General features: G+C 41.8%; 2 protein-coding genes and 2 long non-coding RNA genes across 12 annotated transcripts in view; 2 read left to right on the top strand and 2 right to left on the bottom strand.

Annotated features, from left to right (window-relative positions):
* The window catches only part of LOC105686338 (serine/threonine-protein kinase tousled-like 2), a 25,254-nt gene extending 10,932 nt beyond the window's left edge, over nucleotides 1-14,322 (bottom strand). For 5 of the 8 annotated variants that reach the window (XM_012401028.3, XM_048652831.1, XM_048652832.1 and 2 more), the window contains exons 1-2: nucleotides 11,030-12,713; nucleotides 5,249-5,334 (exon numbers count right to left, since the gene is read on the bottom strand). In XM_012401028.3, coding sequence (XP_012256451.1) covers nucleotides 5,249-5,334; nucleotides 11,030-11,060 — 117 coding nt within the window. In that variant the 5' untranslated portion in view covers nucleotides 11,061-12,713. Of the gene's footprint in view, nucleotides 1-4; nucleotides 625-5,248; nucleotides 5,335-11,029; nucleotides 12,714-14,034 lie in introns of those variants that run through there. The other 3 variants (XM_048652830.1, XM_048652835.1, XM_048652829.1) reach the window with 2 other exon arrangements.
* Nucleotides 776-9,204, top strand: LOC125500331. The gene is made up of 2 exons (XR_007277644.1): nucleotides 776-3,508; nucleotides 6,501-9,204. It is a non-coding gene; the product is annotated as an uncharacterized LOC125500331 (long non-coding RNA).
* On the top strand, nucleotides 12,991-14,873 carry LOC125500332. The gene is made up of 2 exons (XR_007277645.1): nucleotides 12,991-14,122; nucleotides 14,197-14,873. It is a non-coding gene; the product is annotated as an uncharacterized LOC125500332 (long non-coding RNA).
* Nucleotides 14,411-20,111, bottom strand: LOC105686749 (late secretory pathway protein AVL9 homolog). 2 transcript variants are annotated; one of them, XM_048652840.1, is made up of 11 exons: nucleotides 19,415-20,111; nucleotides 18,878-19,167; nucleotides 18,600-18,797; nucleotides 18,289-18,517; nucleotides 18,027-18,216; nucleotides 17,434-17,941; nucleotides 17,219-17,353; nucleotides 16,744-17,132; nucleotides 16,577-16,665; nucleotides 16,388-16,495; nucleotides 14,411-14,545 (listed from the first exon to the last, which is right to left on the bottom strand). In XM_048652840.1, exons 2-11 carry the CDS (start codon nucleotides 18,944-18,946, stop codon nucleotides 14,487-14,489), a joined length of 1,974 nt encoding a protein of 657 aa, XP_048508797.1. In that variant the 5' UTR covers nucleotides 18,947-19,167; nucleotides 19,415-20,111; the 3' UTR covers nucleotides 14,411-14,486. The 2 variants fall into 2 exon arrangements, with proteins under 2 accessions (XP_048508797.1, XP_048508796.1); XM_048652839.1 differs by lacking the exon at nucleotides 14,411-14,545 and having other exon boundaries at nucleotides 14,872-16,495; nucleotides 19,415-20,108.

Below are 20,111 nucleotides of genomic sequence, written 5' to 3'. Positions count from 1 at the left end.
ATACCTGCAGAGGCTGTGACGTCACCGCAGGCAGACGACACACAGCCATCGCCATCGACCAGAGAGAGGTATACACGCTCTCTTGTTCCTCTCTCTCTCGCTCTCTGTCTCTCCTTCCCTTATCCCCTTTCTCTATTTCGATATCTTCTCCTTTACGGAACAATACGTACGTCAATGCTAACGAAAATAAAAAATCTCCCGATTCAACGCGGAACGATAATTAGCTCTACGTATCACGTACGCGTGATGCGCACATTATGCGTACGAAAACGATAATCGAGTCGACATTGTTACGATGGACACAATTTCGGGCGCGCGGTCAACAGACTTACTCGTATCGCCATCGTTATCGTTATTTCGATCGGAAGACCATTCATACGAAATGGGAGAAAAAATCCGAACCTCGCATAAAGTGTACGATTTAAAAATTGAATACGGCAAAACGAATAAAGGGTGGGAAAAAGAAAGAAAAAAGAAAAAAAAAACAAAAACCAGCAATCAACAATTCGGTATCGAGGTAGTACGATATCGCGTAGATTTTCTTGCGGACGTAAAGCGCGTACGCGGAAGACCGCGCGCACTGACTGATCAACAACAAGTGGCGGGGCGCGAGGTCGCGCACGCGATCCGACCGAGCGAGGACTGCTCCGCGAAAAGCTTTCGAAGCCAACACACCGGTGCCTCCTCTTCGCCAACCCCTGTCCTCCCTCCCCCCCCCTCCCCCCGCCCCGCCCCCCACCGCCCCCCTCTCGGTGTATTCCCGCAGCTACAGCCCGTCGCCGTCGCCCAACACCTACGCACCCCTCCGCATATGGAACTATATAGAACGACTCCGGATTCCCGACTTCGTCGTCGTCGGCTACGAGGACGAGCCGCTACCGCGATATAATATCCCTGCAGCACGTATAAAGAGAGCGAGTGTATCGGGGCACGTGTACGTGCACCCATACGTGGGCAGGGTCGGCGGGTCGGTTCTCTTTCGCGCGGAGGTGAGAGAGGAGAGGAGAGGAGAGGAGAGGAGAGAAAAGGGAGAGAAGGGAGAGAAGAGAGCGCGGCGTAGGAGCCTCGGAGATCACAGTGCCGCGGCAAGCATAAGCCTTCTACACAGCCGGCGCGGCGGTACATACTTACTATCGAAGGATCAATACACAAGAGGGCTTCGGGGTGGTTGAAAGGGGGGGAATGGATGGTGAGCAGAGTTGGGCAGAGGAATGAGGGGGAGAGGGGGATATGCACCAACTCGCCAAGGCTCGTTCGTCGTCCGTCCATCGCGTCGGTCCGTCGATCCGCTGCCTCCGTACCGCTCTCTCTCTCTCTCTACGGTACAGCGCAAATATCGCGCGGGTGTATACACCCCCACGACGTTCCACGTAACGCACATGCCGTCCGTGAACGCGTGCATCGCGATCACCCGGGTAAATAACGTGCGAAGAAGAAAACCGGGGCGAGGGGGGGAAGGGAAATGAAATTTGAGAAAATTCGATAATTGCGTAACCCATTTTATAGGGCGAATCGATCACACCCCCCCCCTCCCCCCCTTCCTGCGAGAAAGGCAGGAATATAGAAATATCGACACCCCGTGCGGCGTATGCACAGGGGTAAGTAGAACTTTGAAGGAGAGAGAGAGAGAAAGAGATGAACGTACAGAACGCGAATCGCGGGGATCTGTATTAACGTTAAATTGTGTGCACATTATCGTTATGGAACGTGGGACATATCATCGGTGGCGGGGTATGCGAGGTATTATAATGGTGGTATGCATAATATAATGGCGCGGTGCCGCTTCGGATCTCGCGGTATAACTTCTGGTGGCTGATTTTCCAGGCAGGCGGGCAAACGGGCGGGCAGGGGGCAGTCGCGAGCAGGCGGGCGCTGTATAGTTGAACGAGAGGACGACAACCGATCGTATCACCCGCTACTACCGCGAGAGAACCCGACGACGACGACGACGACGACGACGACGAAGCGGTGTATAAATAGTCGTAGAATACGGACGTACGTATAGAGAGACAACAGGTCGAACGCCCCTCTTATTAGTCGATGCTCTCGCTGCCCGCTGCCGTTTCGATAAAACAATCTACGTGTACACGCGCCGGTTTAAAACATCGAAATTTTTCAACCGTTCGTTGTGCGGGAGTCACATTTTTTTTCATCAACTCCCGCCGTAGCACGGGGTGATCTTGAACCCTGTAGCTTTTTCGAAAAGGGAGAATAGGGAATAAAAGGCGTCATCGAACGTCTGTCGCTCGTTGCGGAAGGGTATACGTAATCGATTACGAGGCGCCGCACGGTGCACGTAGATATACGTATGTGTGTTTACGTGCGAAAGTCGTTGCGAAATGTACATCGCGAATGGAAATAATAAGGCGTACGAACGACCCGGGGGAGACTAGTACGCGCGTATTATCCTTACGGATTCGCAGGTAGCCCAGCTGCAGGTTGAGCGCGTGTATATATATTTTCGAACCCCGTACAGCCATGCTCGATATTAGAAAAAGCGAGAGGGGACCGCGAGAGGGATAAATATATTTATGCAAAGAGAGGAGAGCAGGAGAGTAAGAAGAAAAGGAAGAAAGGGAGGGTAGAGAGGGCATTGCGTATATATTTCGCCGGGGTACTTGAAGGAGGTAAGGTCGATACGCGGAGCTGTACGATCCACGTGGTGCATTACCGGATTCCCGCAAGCAAGCTTTTGACTCGAGTTGGCCGTCGACTCGGCTCGACTCAACTCAACTTGGTGTTCCACTCGATATCTACATCGTGATCGTCGTCGTGGTGCCGAAGAGACGAAGGAGAGAGAGAAAGAGAGAGAGAGAGAGAGAGAGAGGGGGGGGGAGAGTAGCGTAGTCGGTACGTACAATACACGGAGGCGACGCCATCGCAGGGACTCCGGATAGTTCTATATAATCCCGGACAAAACTGGTGGTTGGGGGGTTGCACTGTGCGGCAGTATGTACAATAACGTACGTATGTATATGCACACACGTACGTTATTGTACATACACGTAGTTATATACGCGCAATAGAATTGATAATATACAGGTTTTCCCGGGTATACCGGGAGACAATTCAGCCCTCTCTTCGCTGACGCTGACCTCTGCTCCGACAAATTTTATTCAATAATTTCCCATTTATTCCAAATTTTACCCCGCTGGCATTCGTCGTCGTGTCGCGTGGGCGATACGCGGCGAACGAATCGTCCCGTTCGAAGGATTCGAAAAATTTCACCCTCGTTTCCCCAATCCGCCGTCTACCCCCCCCCCCCCCCCCCCCCATTCGGTATTCGTGCGTTACGGGATATCGAAATGACGATGAACAGCTGATGGCTGGCGGTAATATATTACAATATTACAGATTAATAATAAGTGGCGCTGCAGTTAAACACACGGGGGATTCCCCTTCGATCAGACGCCTTTATCGATTGCGGGTGAACCTCCGCGTGAGGCGTGACCTTGTTCGCCACCGCTAGCTGAGCGAGTAAAGGAAAGAAGAAACTTATTGTACATAGGTATCCGTGTGTACGTCGTTCTATATATATCGAATTTCATTTTTCGCGTGATTTTTCTCTCCAATTTATTTTCCACAAACTCATCGCAGCCAATCGCTATCGCTGGTATTTGTTTATCGTGGCAAAATTAAAAGAACAATAAATAAGAAGTGCGCGTAACGAAATAAGATAAATTCCCTCACGACTATCCGTAATTTCGTATCGTTTGTTTTTTTTTTTTTTTGCCAATGGAAAATGACGACGTTGAAGAAAAATAAAAAAAAAATAAAAAAAACTTCGGGCGCGTGTTTCCTTCGTACTTGGTAATCCGCGGGGGGGCGTTATTCAGCAATGTTTAACTATTGCGTTAGGTGCCGGAGACAAACTGACCCGTATTACATAGAGCGAAAGAAAAAGAGAGAAAAAGAGAGAGAGGGAGAGAGAGAGGGAGAGAGGGGGGGAGAGGGGGAGAGAACTCTCACGGCGGTGTTATAGACGCGCGCGTTGCGGTCACGTGACAACAAATTCACAACGACGACAACGACGACGAAGAGGAGGAACACGACGACGACACGAATAAGTCGATGATCGGCCACACCTCTTCATGCGCCTCTCCGTCCTTCCGTCCGTGTGTTCAACTCTCCGGTATTATAGTTCTCTTCTACGCAAAGGTGGTGGTGGCGGTGGTGGTGATGGTGGTGGTGGTATCTCGTTCTCCACGTACCTACATCACACCGTGAAACTCGGCAGGGCTCTCTTTTCTAGCATCTAACTTCCCGTTCTCATAGCTATGTTTCCGATCTTCAAGATTATAACTACTTGAAATTATACCGCGCGTGCTGCAACCTGCAGCCTGCAGCTGCAGGCAAAAGCGACCAACTCCTAACGCATTCCAATCGTATCCTCCTCTTTCTTTATTTTCCTCTCTTCTCGTCTCTTCTTCTTGCAGCACCACCACCCTGCAGTACGAATCCCTTGCGCTGTTGCTGTTGCTTGCTGCTGCAGCGGCAGCAGCTAGACGGGGGGAGGGAGGGAGGGAGGAGGAAGGGGAGGATTGAGACGCGATGTTAAGACTCGCCATTTCTAAAATGGGGACGATCTGCAAACCAGCTCGATTTACGGTAGACAATTCGCGCTTCGGATCGCTCTTCACGTCGACGCGTAGGCAGGAGAGGGGAAAAATGAATAGGGGAAAAACAGATAAAGGGAATCGGCCGTTAGACGAGGAAGCGAGTCGAGTATATGCACGTTGTACTCAGGGATGTGCGTAGGTCGGCGGTGGAGGAGTGCGGAAGGTAGAAATGGTTGAGGAGGTTCTGAAAGAGAGCGCACTCTGAATCGAACGGGAGAGCGTGGACTTCCGTTTCCGGGCACTTTCGTCTCCTCGGGAGTTTTGCGTGATTCAAAATGGTGGTATACTTATAACATAACGAAGAGTCGAGTCGTTCGAGTTTTCGAATTGAAGTTGACTCGAGTCCGGTACGTCGAACGGTTTAAAAATACGAGCAAGCGCGCACACGTTGAAGAAGAAAATAAAATGAAATACCGCAGATAAAACGAAAGGAGAATAGCTGTGATATAATGAGAGAAGCTTGAGCGGAGGAACAAGGGAAATAAGAGCGACGAGAAGAAGGAGGAAAGGAGTCGAGGACTCCATGTAAGGCCGGTCGAGTGGTGGCGGTGGTTCAAGGCTAAACTAAACGAGAACCAAAAAAAAAAAAAAAAAAAAAAAAACCACCATCCAGAACCAAAATTTCTCACCCTTGCTCCGAGGAAACGAGCCTCCAGCAATTCCTGCTTCCTGGGGTCCAGGGCAGCTTGAAAGTGCTCCATCTTGACTCCAGCGCCTGTAACAGAAGTTCAAATGATGTCACACACCTGCCTATGTTCCTTCTTTCAAAAATATCTTTCAACGTATATGCGAACATTAATTTTCATTTTTTTTAATTGTTTTTTTTTTTTTTTCGTCTTTTCAGTCTTCCCCGTTCCTTTCGTTTTTACTCTCTGCAAACAACAAAATTCTTCTCTCGCGTTACCTTTCACTTTCTCTCTCTTTTCTCCCTCGACGGCGATTTTTATTTTCATCGTTCGTACGAAATAATTTCTTCTCTTGTAATTTTCAGAAAAAAATTGATGGGCTCATTTTTTAATACCGCTGGGGGTAGCCCCTAGAAGGTTGGTTCTAATGAGTCGTTTGACAAAGCACGCTGTGGGATGATGTAAACGATTTCCTCTTTAATTTTTCACTCGTTTTTTCCTATTTTCAATTATATTAGCCGAAATGTGATAAAATTATTACGATAATTTATTTAAACTACCTTATATCATCGCCGCGACTTCGATTCGATCCTCCCCCCGCCCCAAAGTAGGAGGGGGAAAAAAATACTAATTAAGATCATAAACTAACGACGGTGTAGCGGTGATCGGCGATTCATTATGCCAATAAATATTTTTTTCCATTTTTTCTTCTTCATTAACGTGCAATAGGCGTGAAATTATATCGGAGAAATTTGTGGAAACAAATGTGTTATTGAAAACTGAATCATTTTGTGAAACCACGCGGACCACGATAAAAATAAAGAAAGGGGGGGAAGAAGCAGAATTTAATTTGATAATAACTTGCTTTGTAGCATGACGTGGTTTAGTCGGTAATTCATTGATAAAATACATTTTATACCGTGCAGCAGTTATTATTTTCCACGCCTCGAAATATGCACCAACTTTGTTTATAATAAATTAAAATCTAATCTGGCCTGGAGAAGTGAATTTGATAAAACAAATATATTGCAGGAATTAACGCGATACTCGCGTACGGATGATAGGAAATTTTCCGAAAAAATATACGTTACCGCGCACCGCACAGGAAGACGTATAGTTTTTACGTTCGCTCATATCCACGCAGATCGCGATGAAGATATACGTTATTCATCGGTGATCAAAATGGCGCTCGATACGTTCATCGTCGATAAGAAGAAACGGCGACAATAATGATTCCTCGTTTACCATATTTCAGGTGCGGATGGCGGATGAAGAATCGCCTATTTTTTATCGCCGAACTATCGAGTGAAGATAAATGAGACAAACCGATCGAACTCGTCGTATTAAATAGATCGGACTTTTCAATATCCGCGATAAATCATTTATCGATGAATGGACATATCTCTGAATGAATCAATAGTTGATGGGGAAATGGGAAAAAAATACTAGAAATAGAAGGAGAATGAGCTGAAGATGAAGAGGAAGACGAAAAAAAAGAGTAGATGGAAACAGGCAAAGAAGAAGAGGCGCTGCTTGCTTCCACCTTGGCTGCATCAGTAGCGGCAGCAGCAGCAGGGCGCCGGGCAGGGTCCGACGAGGACGGGGGCGTCGTTTTCTGTTTTGCACCCGCGAACAGGATGAGCGTCGCGAAAACTAATGCGCTCTTTGACCTCAATCTTACGCTTACCAGGTTGGAAATCAATACGCAGCGTTGAACCATGGACATCGTAGCGATTAAGAGTGAACAGTATTATATAAAGCCCGCTGTCAGAAATAATAATATGACTAATATAACCCCCTCGAAATATCGTGGCAACTACGAGCGCTTTATTTATTCAATTTTCATTTTTGTTGCTCACACGACTGTCGCGACTCGATAGCATACCGATAACGTGAAGGGATCGAAGTAAATTTTCCGACGATTCGTTTCCAGTGTGATCGACGTCGAATCAATTATGTAGATATTTATTCGACCACAATTCTGGGATCGAAGAATTGCCAAAATGGCGTCGCGTGACATCGGGCTACTTTTGCTCACATCGGTAAGACGTTGATATGAAAATCGCAATTCTACATCTCGTTATATTTCGTAGATTTGATCTCCATGGTAATCGCCGTGTTGTAATAGTCTTCAAAGGACTTGTACGCGTTAACAACTACGACGTCATCACATCCAGGAGACCTATAGTAGCCAGGACAAAGAACAGGATCGCGATGCTAAATGGAGGGGAGAAACTGAGGAATTACATTTCAAAGACTGCCTGCGTCGAAGAGGAAGTCGGTATGATATTCTGGATGCTCCCGTGGTATGGAAGTTTCTTATACCACCGCGCAATTCCGTCTATATATACGTTCTAACCGCCCATTTCGCAGGATCGTCCTCCGAACAAACCCCTAAAATTCAACGATTTTAGACTTTTTTTTTCCCCTCTCCATCAACTGCGCAAAACCTATTCGAGCACTATGGATCTGGTTGTGCGAGAACGTTGCCGCCGCGGCATTTTTAATTCCGATCAAACATTCGGCAATAATCCTAAGATCGGACGTGGATTTCTTTTTTTCGTAAATAAACCGGAAATTTTGATAACCGATAATTCGTATTACATTACACGCGGAACGAAATCGAAATGATGAAAAAGAGGAAAACCCAAAAAAAAAAAAACATGGACGCCGTTATCGTTACAGAAAAATGCAGAGACTATTCTCCATATGGTCGCATCTTTCACACCGTGGACCGGAAATCGTTGGGTATTGGCAGCTTCCTCTATATATACATACATATACATAGTTAAATTTAAATCGTGTAGAAGAACTTTCGAGAGTTTTAAATCAACGGAAATCCTCTCAGCTGTTACGAAGCTGCAGGAACAACGTTCATGCATGCGTCACTGCAACGTACCGCAAGTTATTCCACCATGGGGTTGCAGCAGGTGATTAATCACCGATGCAATTTTAATTTTCAATGCTTCTTTTCGTCTCTATATCTATTCATTCTTTTTCAATTCAATTGACAAACAAACTGGAGTCTTTGCCGAACTCTAGAGCAATCTATAATCAATAACTCTCAACTTTTTGATTGCTTTATCATAACGAGTGCAATGCATCGGTTTTTTTCTCCTTTTTTTTTTTTTCAATAATATTTTTTCGCTCAAAAATGTGTAATTTGTGCAGCGGAACGACGGTATCTGATGTGTCTATTGAAAAACGTGACGCCATGGAAATAAATAATTTACGCAAATAATAAGGTGACCTTCGAAACTTTGTAATAACCGTTTGAATAATCTGTGTGTATCGTGCGAACGAGAGAATTTAAAATAGGTTTATCACATTATAGAAACTATACTGCATTTATAAGACTTCTCAAAGGACGGTACCTAAATAATAACAGTCTTATGAACGCGTACTCATTGAAAAATTTAATTACCATAAACGCGAAACTGATGATACATATATGTATGCATTATAGGTATATCGAGATAGAGAGAGAGAAGAAAAATTTGCACTTCTGTAAAAACGATAAATTCACGTAGACAAACAATCGGTAATCAAGTAGAGTAAAAAATAACACATGAATGAAATAATAAATAAATTGAAGAGAAAATTATTATCGTTAATTTTACAGGCATTTTTGTTACCGACGTGGCAGTGAATCGAGGTTTGACCACAGAGTGACTAAAAATTAAAATGTCGAGGTGGATATTTCATTTGAAGTGCGTTATGTGAAAATTATAATATGTATTTATAACTGAGTGATATAACGGGAATGAGAAACAACATTTGGAACACGCGACCCGTATAAGATACTTTGTATAAATGAATCTTAGAATCCGACGATCGTCATAAACTCCGTAGAACGATCGTAAAGTTCATAATTCTATCGCGATAATACCTTACAGAAATTAATTACGAATTTGTGATTAAATTAATATGAAATTACAAATGCCCGAATTTTCACCATATATCTTATGAGGTTTATTACCCTATTTTTATTACTTTCTTTCTTTTTCTTTCAATCTATTTATTGGTATTTCGATGTCTGAACACGCTCTCACAATCAGAAGTGGGAAAAAAGACTACTGGTTTTAAAAATTGCGAACTTGTTTGCACACTTTTCCTCATTTGCATAATAAAGTCGTTATAGATTTTTCTAATTTCTGTAAATCGCAGTTAATGGGAATCACACAGCAGAATAATTCTGCTTTGTGGTATCGTCATCAAAAGAAGACAAGACAGAGCTAAGAATTCGATGGTAATAATGAAAAATAAATTAGTTTTCAAAATTGGCATAATTAACACCCACAAGATGACGATCTAAAGTACTAATGACAGAGTATAAGATACGGGATATACGTATATGTATGTATAATGGACATGAACTGAAAATGAGTACCTAACCAGCAGGTTACTAATACTGTGATAATTATCATCGTTCACAAAAAAGACAGGCCCACAGATTGCCAGATCTTCAAAGCTATTAGCCTCGACAAAACAATATTATTATATTATACGACCTGGATATAACGGAAAAATGGTTTTTCCCTCAAAAGAAACTCATCTCAAGTCAGCTGTCTTTGACACTTGATCGTCAAACTTCGGCACGTGCTCGGATAATTTAATTATGGATTTTATTATTATCACTATTTTTCATCAACAATAGGCGACTTCGTTTTTCGATGCACGGATTTCGGGGCTACGCCACACGAGAAAAATAATCGAGACAACGTAATTAGTTAAGCAAAAAAAACGAAAAATAATTCTAACAACCAACACCGCACTTATTCGGAAATCCCGGGAGAGTGCGACACACTGTCAGATCTGATGGCTGGTAAGTTTGAAAAATACGCAGACATGTCGTAATTGAAGAACAAACCCGATCTTAAGCATTTCATACAGAAGGAAAACCGTGAGGCTTCAATACCTCGCAATGCGGAATCAGAGACACGCCTTAATCCCGTTTACTTCGGTAATATAAACATTCCGTTATTAACATTAGGCCCATCTCATCATTTCTACAGTATCTTATTCCGCAGCTATACAATTCATTCATTATTCAAAGAAACTTCTAACATTTTTTTTTTCTCTCTTCTTTGTTTCATTGAGAAACGAATATTGTTCCACTGAAACTTTTTAGAATTCAATAGTTGCGACTAGGCTACCAAATAGCTGTTACAAGATTCTACGGGTAGGTGTGAGCTGATAAAAGTTGGTATATCCGTAACAGATAGGCATGTGATACCTCTTTTGAATGAAAAATTTTATCTAGGAAAGCAAAGAAGATTACACAGGAGAAACTTGCAGAGCGATCGACTTTTGCTAGTCTATTAGGAAGATCATAAAACCTCAAGCGGACTGGACCATAGATAAACATTTCCAGATTCATTAGGAAAGCTGAGTTAATTCTCTAAATAACAATACATCGTTAGGGGACTGAATCCCACTGTATTGGTAAAATGAAAAAGTTAGAACATCGACTATGAACTGAATCTACGGAGGCCAATGGAAGCAATACTCCAGCAATAGAGAATTAGATACTCAGTCCCCTCGCATGGCATTGACAAAATTCTGGCGAATATTGCCAGCATATTTTGCAAATATTTCTTGGGATATTTAGAATCGATATTTGGATTTGAATTGTGGGAAGCTGAATAACTAGACTGGTAAATTATGATATCGTTTGATTAAAGTTCTTAGTGGATTCAAGGAGAAGAACGAAGCCTTTGCAGTTGTGCAAATAGTTGATTCGCTTATATGTTGGTATTGTAATTATAAGAAATATTGGCTCACCACCACCAGAGTTCCAGCAGTTATCAGTCATCCCTGTTTATCCATCTGCAAATCTGGCACCGGGTTACACCACCAATATCCAAAGGTACGACCCTATATCACAACACTGGCTGATTTCTCCGCTTGCGAGTACACCTGGAGGACACTTTTACTCAACCAAAGACTGGTGACGATCATTTTTAAATTAGTTGAGTTGGACACCTCGTATCTTTTTCTATTTCACAACACCTCTTGTCCCACGACAAGTAACAATTATCATCGATGTGCACTAATTTGTTATTATCACTTTGGTAAACTTAGGATAGAAATCACTTTCTTCTTTCACTAAATTTTCGTAGTAGTAAGGCCGAACCGAGATAACCGGCACAAATAACAGGAGGTCAGAAATAAACGTTGAAAAAAAAAAATGAAATAAAAATAATCCGGAAACAGCGGAAGAATGGAATTAGTCAGGCAAAATGAGGTTATGAGTCGTAAGCGAATATCTCGGTCGTATTTCGAAGGATCTCTGTACCTTTTTGTATTTGAAGGTCGGTGGTTCTTCGGCGAGGAAGTCGCTCCACGTATCGAGTAAATCTGATCACTATGGAGTGCGGGGGCTGGTTAAAATGTCAAGTATATCGAGCACTGATTGAGAGATGAAGTTTTCTTTTTTTCTCCTTTCTTTCTTTATGGAATCGGTGCAGCAGCCGTTATTCGTGCCTAATTAATACTTTCGAAGACTTTTACCGACGAACCCGAGAGTTGAGAGACCGACTGCCGTCCCTCCGTTCGTCCGAAGTACGTAGCTTCAGCTTTAGTCGTTTGGCAACGAGATTCGTTTCAGAGTTTGAGGTTATCGAACGATCAATAGGAATTTTTGGACGGATCGCGCGTTGCGAACATCGCGTAGCCGGGGATATCCGCTGGCCACGTTAAAGAAACGAAAGTTGACATAATGGCACGACGACCCAAAGGAATGGCAATGAAAACTGAAGTACGCTTCAACCACCCCAAGTCAGACGTCGCCTAATTTTTTCCTTTCCGTATTCTTAAGCCGCTTCAATCCGATCTTCTTTTTCCTTCGTCTTTATCACTTTACGTTAATCCACTTGATTACCTCCTTTCCTAATTCGATCTCTTTCCTTATTGACTTGTTTTCTCTATTCATATATTCGACAATGATAATCGCGTCGACTAATCGGAGCTTCTTCCTCGTGCAACCGACTAGTTGGCGGCTTCCTTTTGGTATATACCTATTTTTCCTTCCTCTTCCTTTTTCTCTTTTGTAATCGTTGTTTCTCCTGTCCGTTTGTTGGCGAGCCTCTCCTCGGTCCCTCTGGGTGTTATCGAGTGGATGTTCGAAGGTAATGGACGATTTAGGGGATGATCAGGCGCACGGATTTACGAACTTTGACGTACATCGTCGTCCTTTCAAAATCTAATAATTAGAAATAAAACCAAGTTTTTGTTATCAGAAGAAAGGAGAAAAACTCATCTAGAAGATGGCCGCCGCCCGCGAGTTGCCGATTTTATCCCTTTCTTGCATGCGGCCACTTTTATAAACAATGAACGCGTGAAATGAATGAAACGCTACGAAACTCCGTACGCTATGGTTACCGATCAATTTTTTAACAGTCAATCACACCTCCTTAACAATATTAAAACACTATCTCGTTACTTCATCCCAATATATATGTACATAGATATACATATATACGCACTTATTACAACAATCACCGCATGTCCGACTGCCACAATCTCAAAACTGCTCCAATTTTGTTTTGCATGCATAGGTGACGACAGTGACGTCGACTTGCCTCCTCGCCACCACCGCCGCCCCCTCCTCTCCTCTCTACGTTTTCCTCTCTTCGTGCCGCACGATACGCGGCGCTGCTCGCCCGCTGCTTACCACCTTCGGCTATTATCGGTAAACTACGATGTTTATTCGGTACATCAACCGGCTTGTTATGCCGACTACTATACCTACAGCTACACCACTACCAGAAAACTACGACACGGCACTACGAGCGATCCGAGATGCCCCGAGGAGAGCTGGTGTTCTTTTCTTTTTTTTTTTTCATCTGGTCCTTTCATTTTCAAACTACGATATTTCCTTTTTTCAATTCATTAACTGCTGTTGAAAAGGCAAAAACGCCTATTTAACGCCGATGGAGGGAGGGGAAATCCTATACCCGCGAGATTCTTGAGATCATTAAACCTTCGGACTTGTCTGTATTCAACATTCCGCCCGATACGCGCGCTTACGCGATTATTATTCTACCGGGTAGGAAGGATACAGACTTCGGAACGCCGGTGTACCAGACTTTCGGCTAGACTGTTTTTTTATTCCTATTTTCGTTTCTACCAATCGATGATATCACGGACCATCGCGCCCTCCGTCCCGATATGTGTGTGTGTGCGTGTACGATATCTACCTACACAATTTCATCGCTCTGCGCCGCACGCCCGGCAATCCGATGACGATGCGATGCGTGGAATTTGAATGTAGAGGTGGGATGCGATTATTCTACGAGGGCTACGAACCCGCCGCCTACCGCGACGTAATCTCTTTGTAAACGCTTCCGTTCTAACCTGAACAAGAAAATGCGATCCTGTCACGCCGCAACAACCGGTAACAAGCGACACGAGTAGCTACACACACAAGTCATTGTTGATTCTACGTATCAACAATGTCGCCGATTATGACGCGTGTTTAATAAATAAAAGAAAGAGAATCTCCGTACGTCAAAATTTATACACCCGTCATAAATTCCTCTTGTTTATAATCGGAACAGCAGTCGTCTCTTCACTTGTCACTTCTGTTTATCATCCAAGTTAGGAATGTTTAGAGATTTAAGAACATGATTAATTGATAATATTGAAATGCTTGAACATTGTTTTCATTTTTATCTGGAGTATGTGATCAACTGTCGAATCGAGGTTATCCTTTCGTAATAGTTGATTAACTAGAGTCGAAAGTTTAAGAGGATAAGTGATGCATGAGTGTTACCATTAATACGCACCGACAGTCCACACGTGCGCCTATCATAAATGGATGCACACGCCAACTGCCAACTGTCAAGGGTCGTAAAACGAGGCGTGCATCTCAAGGTCCGTTGATCGCGTTCTGTTTTGAGTGCAAGGTGTGAATGCGCGATTCGGTGGTTAATAATTAAAGTTCCTAGGTCGTCCAGCCCTCTATTGGCTCATCCAGCAATTCTATGGCCAATCAACGGTAGTCGGTCACCAAATGTCATCATGGCAGGGCACTGGTCCACAGACTGACCTTCGGAGGGGAAACGATGACGAGTCATGACGTCACCGTAATACTACACCCGACATCACGGTGGTGCTCAACCGTGAAAACGTGTAGAAAAACGTGCTGCCATAAGCCGTTCGTTAACCACCAGTGGGAATTTGCATGAATGGTGGGTCGTTCTTGATTCTTGTTGGACGGGGCGTGTGTATTATCCGGTTATCCGTTTGAAAAATGAATTTCATTCGGCGTAGAAGTGAGATCTACCAAGTGCAAATCTAGAATTAGGTAATAAAAACTGTTTAAATTTGAAAAATATTATCTGACAGGCACCGATTCAACTTACACGTCATATAACCTCACACAATTTTGTAGACAATTTTTGTGGGTAAGAATACTTTCGAGTACAGCGTCTACTACAACAATGAATAGTATTTTCAAAAGTGATTAATATATGCAGTGAGGTAATTGTATGGTAATTGTGAGTTCCATGTTATATTATGTTATGTTGGACTTGTAAGTTAAGTAATCAAGGACACAGTGGATGATTCATTTGGTACGTGAAGTGATATGAATGAAATAAAAGAGTTTACATTAATAAATCTACAGATTGATTTCTTTTTCTTTTTCTCTCTATTACGCAGTTACAAAAATCTTACAAATCGTTTGCGTATACGTACGTAAGATGTAGGGGGAGGCAAAAAGGGATTCCTAACACTTAATGATGAATAGTTGCGTTATCCCATGTTATTAGATTTTTCTTTCTAACGGATTTTTGTTTTCCAATCCTCATCTATACATATTTTTTTTTTTATAATGGCAATGACAAAAATTACTACGTAAAGTACATCACGTCCAATTCAAGTAAGACACATACCTAGATTTTAGCTAATATTAAGTTCATAGAAGCCTCTCAATGTATGGTATACTTTTTCATTGTATAGTTAAAAAAATTATTGTTTTATGACGAATGAAATTTAAGTCAAAATAAAGATTTACACATATATCAAAAAAGTGGAAAAAATTATTAATACATGTGTCACATATTGCTACTCTGACTTCTTATTTAATTATAAATATTATTTTATCACATCACGTTAAGTTCAGTTTAATAATACGATTTCTTAATTCAAATGTAGTAGCTAAAGGAAATACTTGAATTAATATAACTAAGTTTGATGCACAGATTATGAATCATATCTTCCAGCCACAGCTTTTCTGCATTTGTTACTTTGATTGTAAATCATGACCAGTCACTTATTTTTTTTGCTCCAAATCAAAGAAGAACTAACTTTATATAAGTGAACGTACTCGGCTATGCAAAGTAATCGTTTTGATATATTACTGTTTATCAGATTCTTATTTACTAGTATGATGATCATATTAATTACAACCCCCTCTAATGAAACTCAACACTTTCTATATCCCTATACGGTACTACAATTAAATTATTATATAAAAACGACCCTGGTTTCGTATAATCTAAAATAAATAATATTCTACTTGCCATGTATTGAATGGTATTCTGATACGGTACAACAAAATTATATTTTCCAAACAGTCACCATATTGACTAAATGGTTCATAAAAGTTTTCCCAAAAAATTAGCTACATGGAAAATTTATCAAAATAAAATTATACCAAAGAACGGATGTTAAAATTATAGCTATGCAATATACGCGTTGATTGTTTTTCATGATTCAGTATTTACATATTAATAACAAAGCCCACCATGACGATTGATCTATAATCAGTTGCGGCCACTGTACTAAATTTCTAAGTAATGTCTCGATATTTCAGAGAAACATGGGATCTTGCTAATAATAAATGATCTACACATCTATGGGAGGTGCATGCATAGAGAGAAGAATGTGAAAATCAAATGCTCGGTGAAAATCTTGAACTCAACAAATGTTATACTTAACTTGATCGTTGAAAATGAAATCTATTGAATTAGAGTAACGGTCCTTGATTCTTACTAAGATGAAAATGAAATTACTACGTCGTTATTTATAATTAATCTGTAGCAACAGAAATATCTGTTTGACTCTGTGGATTTGTATCGAGAGATTCTACACCCACACTAGACTCATTAGCTAAATTCTGAATTGATTCCTCACACTCTCCAACAATTTCATCGATTCCTTCTTCGGTGTCTGTTGCTTGAACCGTTGTTAAGGTAGTCCACCAGTTTGAAAACGCGCCCTTTGCTTGTGAGATTGCACCACCTTTAACAACGTCGATATGTACAAATTCCAGGGATTGCTGGTAGGAAAAATTGTCAATTATACTATTTCAGTGTCACTCACCTACAGCTTTACCGGTTGTGGCTACCGCTCTACCAGTAGAAGCCATTGCTTGATTAAGTTTCCGCCCGCTTTCTGTATTTTGCATCGTACTGTGAGAAGAAAAAGGTAATCAAGTCTTGTTGACAAATAGTAGCAGCTGTAAGATATGAGCAGAAGGACCCACTTACTGGGAAAGACGCAGCTTCATATCTTGGACTGAGAGTTGTCCTGCAAACGGATGACCAATCTCAACGCTATTGATTTCTGGCTTATCAATGCTACTCCACATTTTGTAATTGTGAGTATTTTTCCATGCTGCCACAAATGTGGAGTTGAAATGATCTGACTGACGAGTATCCGCCTGCAATGAAGTTCTCAACAAACTCAAGAGATATACTCGAAATTGCGTTCTGATCCATTCATCTCCGCCCTCCCATCCTACTCCGTCCAATAAAACATCTTTTCTCGGCTCAGCTACATGCCTCACTACGTAGTCAGCAAATCTCAAGTCCTCGGTCGTCAGATGCAGCTGCCGCCTCAATTCTGGATCGGTTGCCTCTATTCTGGCAGTTTCAACCTGGATCAAAGAGTTACATTTTGCAAAAACTGCCAGAACTCAATACTATACACGTACAGGTTTAAGAATTGGACAAAAAAGATTACCTCTATCAAAACATCGATCAATTGTTTTTTCTGCTTGAATAGAACATTTGTGGCTCCTACTATGTAACCTCTGACATTTACGTCACCCAATAGGTCAAGGTATGGCAGTGACAAGTATGGCAAACACAAGTAGCCCTGAAAAGATAATTAAAAAAATTCTTTTCCAGCACTTTCCACATTTTTAAAATGAGTAATTCACAAATCTCTCAATGTACCTTTGCAAAAAGAGCAAGGGGTAGGCCACAAAGTTCGGGATTGACGTGGGCAATTTGAGTGATATTACTGGTCATACGAGCATCAGAAAGTGCGTCGCTACTTGTATCTCTGGGAAGACTGTTTCCAAGTTCTCCCATACCTAATGTTATGGTATTTACACTATGGACCCTGTGAACACCCTCATTAGTTTTGGGTGAATTTTTTGAATCAATTTCATCCGTGGTAGACTCGTCACAGTCCTTTGTTTCGACAGTAGGTATCACCTTGGTGCCGGTATCATCATTTTTGTAATTTTTATTCGGCGAAATAGTTATTTCGTCCATACACTTTCCTTCCATGGTCTCGATGGTCTTATTATCATTCATATATATTGGTACATTCTCTGATTTTTCATCAATGTTCTGAGGATCTCTTGACGCAACTTCTCTATGCAAATTTGAATCCACTTTTCTCACAGGACTGTCTTCCTGGTCAAAATTGGGTATTGGAGACATGGGTCGGGAAGTTCTGCAAAATTATTACTTAAATTAGATGCAGGGATGAGATCTTGCTAATATTTCAATCAATAAACTGAGGCCAATATCTATGTTACCTGACGCAAGCTGCCTGATGCATTCCATGTTCGATCATACCTGGATGCAGAGATAATAGAGTCAGAATCGCGGCGCATAACGGCTGTACCGGAGACTGATAAAATACGACTTTTCTTTCAAGAAGAAGTAGCTTGAAGAGGAGCAAAGCCTTGTGACGAAAGTGCAGAATGAAATCTCTGGCAGACAATCCTGTAAGTGCATTTATTATTCGCAATAAATTCAATAGTTTTTTTTTTATTGTCTGTTCGAAATCTCATTTACCAACAAATATTTGTGGTGGAATTTGACTTTCACCACTCATACAAGAATTGAGATGGCGATAAGTATCTTCAAGTAATGATACTTTGCTAAAGTCTCCTTCGTCAAAGTATGCATGCGTTATTAGTGCCATCTTGACTTGGATATGACCATATAATGGTAATGTGCTTAGAACACAGACAGATTTTTGCACCGTTCCTCTAGTAATGTCCGAAGTCCTGTTCTTCAGCTTCTGAGGTTTGATTCACAAAAATGCATTATGCGAGAGCAGTCGTCATATATCAGTATTGAATAGAAATCATGAGGAACTATACCTCAACTGGAATTTGCCTAAAACATGAAACTCCATATATTGTGCGTTTTGAATCATTGAGACTGGGTAGATGAAAATAAACAGTATCTTCATCATAGTTATGAGATCCATCGGGCAAAGCAAGAGTTGGCAAATATTTCCAGCCGATCGGACACTCGTTTGGAGCATCTTGGACCAGTGGTGGATATGAATATTCGACCTGAATGAATGGAAGATTGGTAATTTCCTAAGGTTAAATGAAATTTGGAATCAATCTGACAGTATTTTAGAATAACCCACCTGACAGCCTTTCTTGTGATGAAATCCGACAACAATAACGTGGAGAATTGGTCCAGCTAATTCCGCCATGGTCTCGAATAAACTATTGTTTGTTACTGAAAAGTATCGTCGTCGGGTTATTATTAATCCTGAACGTTTACGAAATTTGTGCTCCCCATTTCGACCATTGCGGGGCTATTGACACCCCCTTTCGCTGACCACTGACGTGCTGATAGCAGCGGATAGCGACGGATGACATGCGCTTGACATGCGCCATGCTCTCATCTCTCGAAACCCGGGGTACATCAAACCTGGAACACAGATGTGCGACTCGGTTATTCACCGACCGTTCACTAATCAATTTAAAAGTTGGGTAATAAACAACAAATCGAATAAAGCGCGCGTTCGAATAACGAATTGAATTGCGTGATGAATTTTTGACATTCGAATCAAATATCTTCGACATTGATTACGCAAATTCTGAGTCAGTGACAGGCGTCTACAGTAGAATATTACAGAAGTCCGGTGGGGATATCCGACCTGAGAAAATCTAATTACCCATTATTTCAACGGAGGGTGCAGTTACAATCAGATAATTCAGTTGTTAATATATCATCATGATGCAATCACATCTCTTCGGCATCTGAAATGGATTGTGGAGTCGTGGGCTACAACGCAGATTCAATTTCAAAATGACGTCAGGCTGACAGTGTGTGTCGGTATAATGATGTAGTCCCCATCGAGTAGAAAGGTCCCGCGATCTTACGCCCTCTCACCGGACCCGTGATCAGTTTTTTGAACTAGCAGTAGCTGAAACCCTCCCCCGACTTAGGGGTGCATACCGACCGCAGTTAATTGATCGTCGATAAATCAACCGGCTATAACTACGGAAATCATTTCCGCATTTACCTTCTGAAATGAGGGGGAAATATAGGATTGTTTTAAATATGTAGATGATAAATTATTGGCTCCACTTCTGAAATAACAGAAAAGTTTTCACAGATAATTCGAAAACATACTCTGAAACATACGTAATAACAAGTTTGACAGGGAATAAAGAATCGATTTTACAGACAAGATCTTTTAGACACAAGAATGGGGCATCGTCCTCTGGAACAATCCTTCTGTAAGGGTCAAAGTTGTTGACTTTCTGCTGCACGTTCAACAAACCTAAATGATCAATTAATTTTGTGAAATTTGAATATACATTAGGGTAGGTTGGGAAATTTTTTTTTTTTTATGATCTTAGCATGGG

The sequence above is a fragment of the Athalia rosae genome, chromosome 3, assembly GCF_917208135.1.
Source record: "Athalia rosae chromosome 3, iyAthRosa1.1, whole genome shotgun sequence".
NCBI lineage: Eukaryota > Metazoa > Arthropoda > Insecta > Hymenoptera > Athaliidae > Athalia > Athalia rosae.
The sequence above is the reverse complement of the archived record's forward strand: the minus strand, read 5'-3'. Positions and strand labels throughout refer to the sequence as shown.

Excerpts from the sequence above, each read along its gene's own strand:
- LOC105686749 (XM_048652839.1), bottom strand. The coding sequence starts at position 18,946 with ATGGCGGAATTAGCTGGACCAATTCTCCACGTTATTGTTGTCGGATTT. Across the intron at positions 18,217-18,288 it reads TCCACCACAAATATTTGTTG|GATTGTCTGCCAGAGATTTC; the intron begins GTAAATGAGATT and ends ATGCACTTACAG. Across the intron at positions 17,133-17,218 it reads TGATCGATGTTTTGATAGAG|GTTGAAACTGCCAGAATAGA; the intron begins GTAATCTTTTTT and ends TCTTTGATCCAG.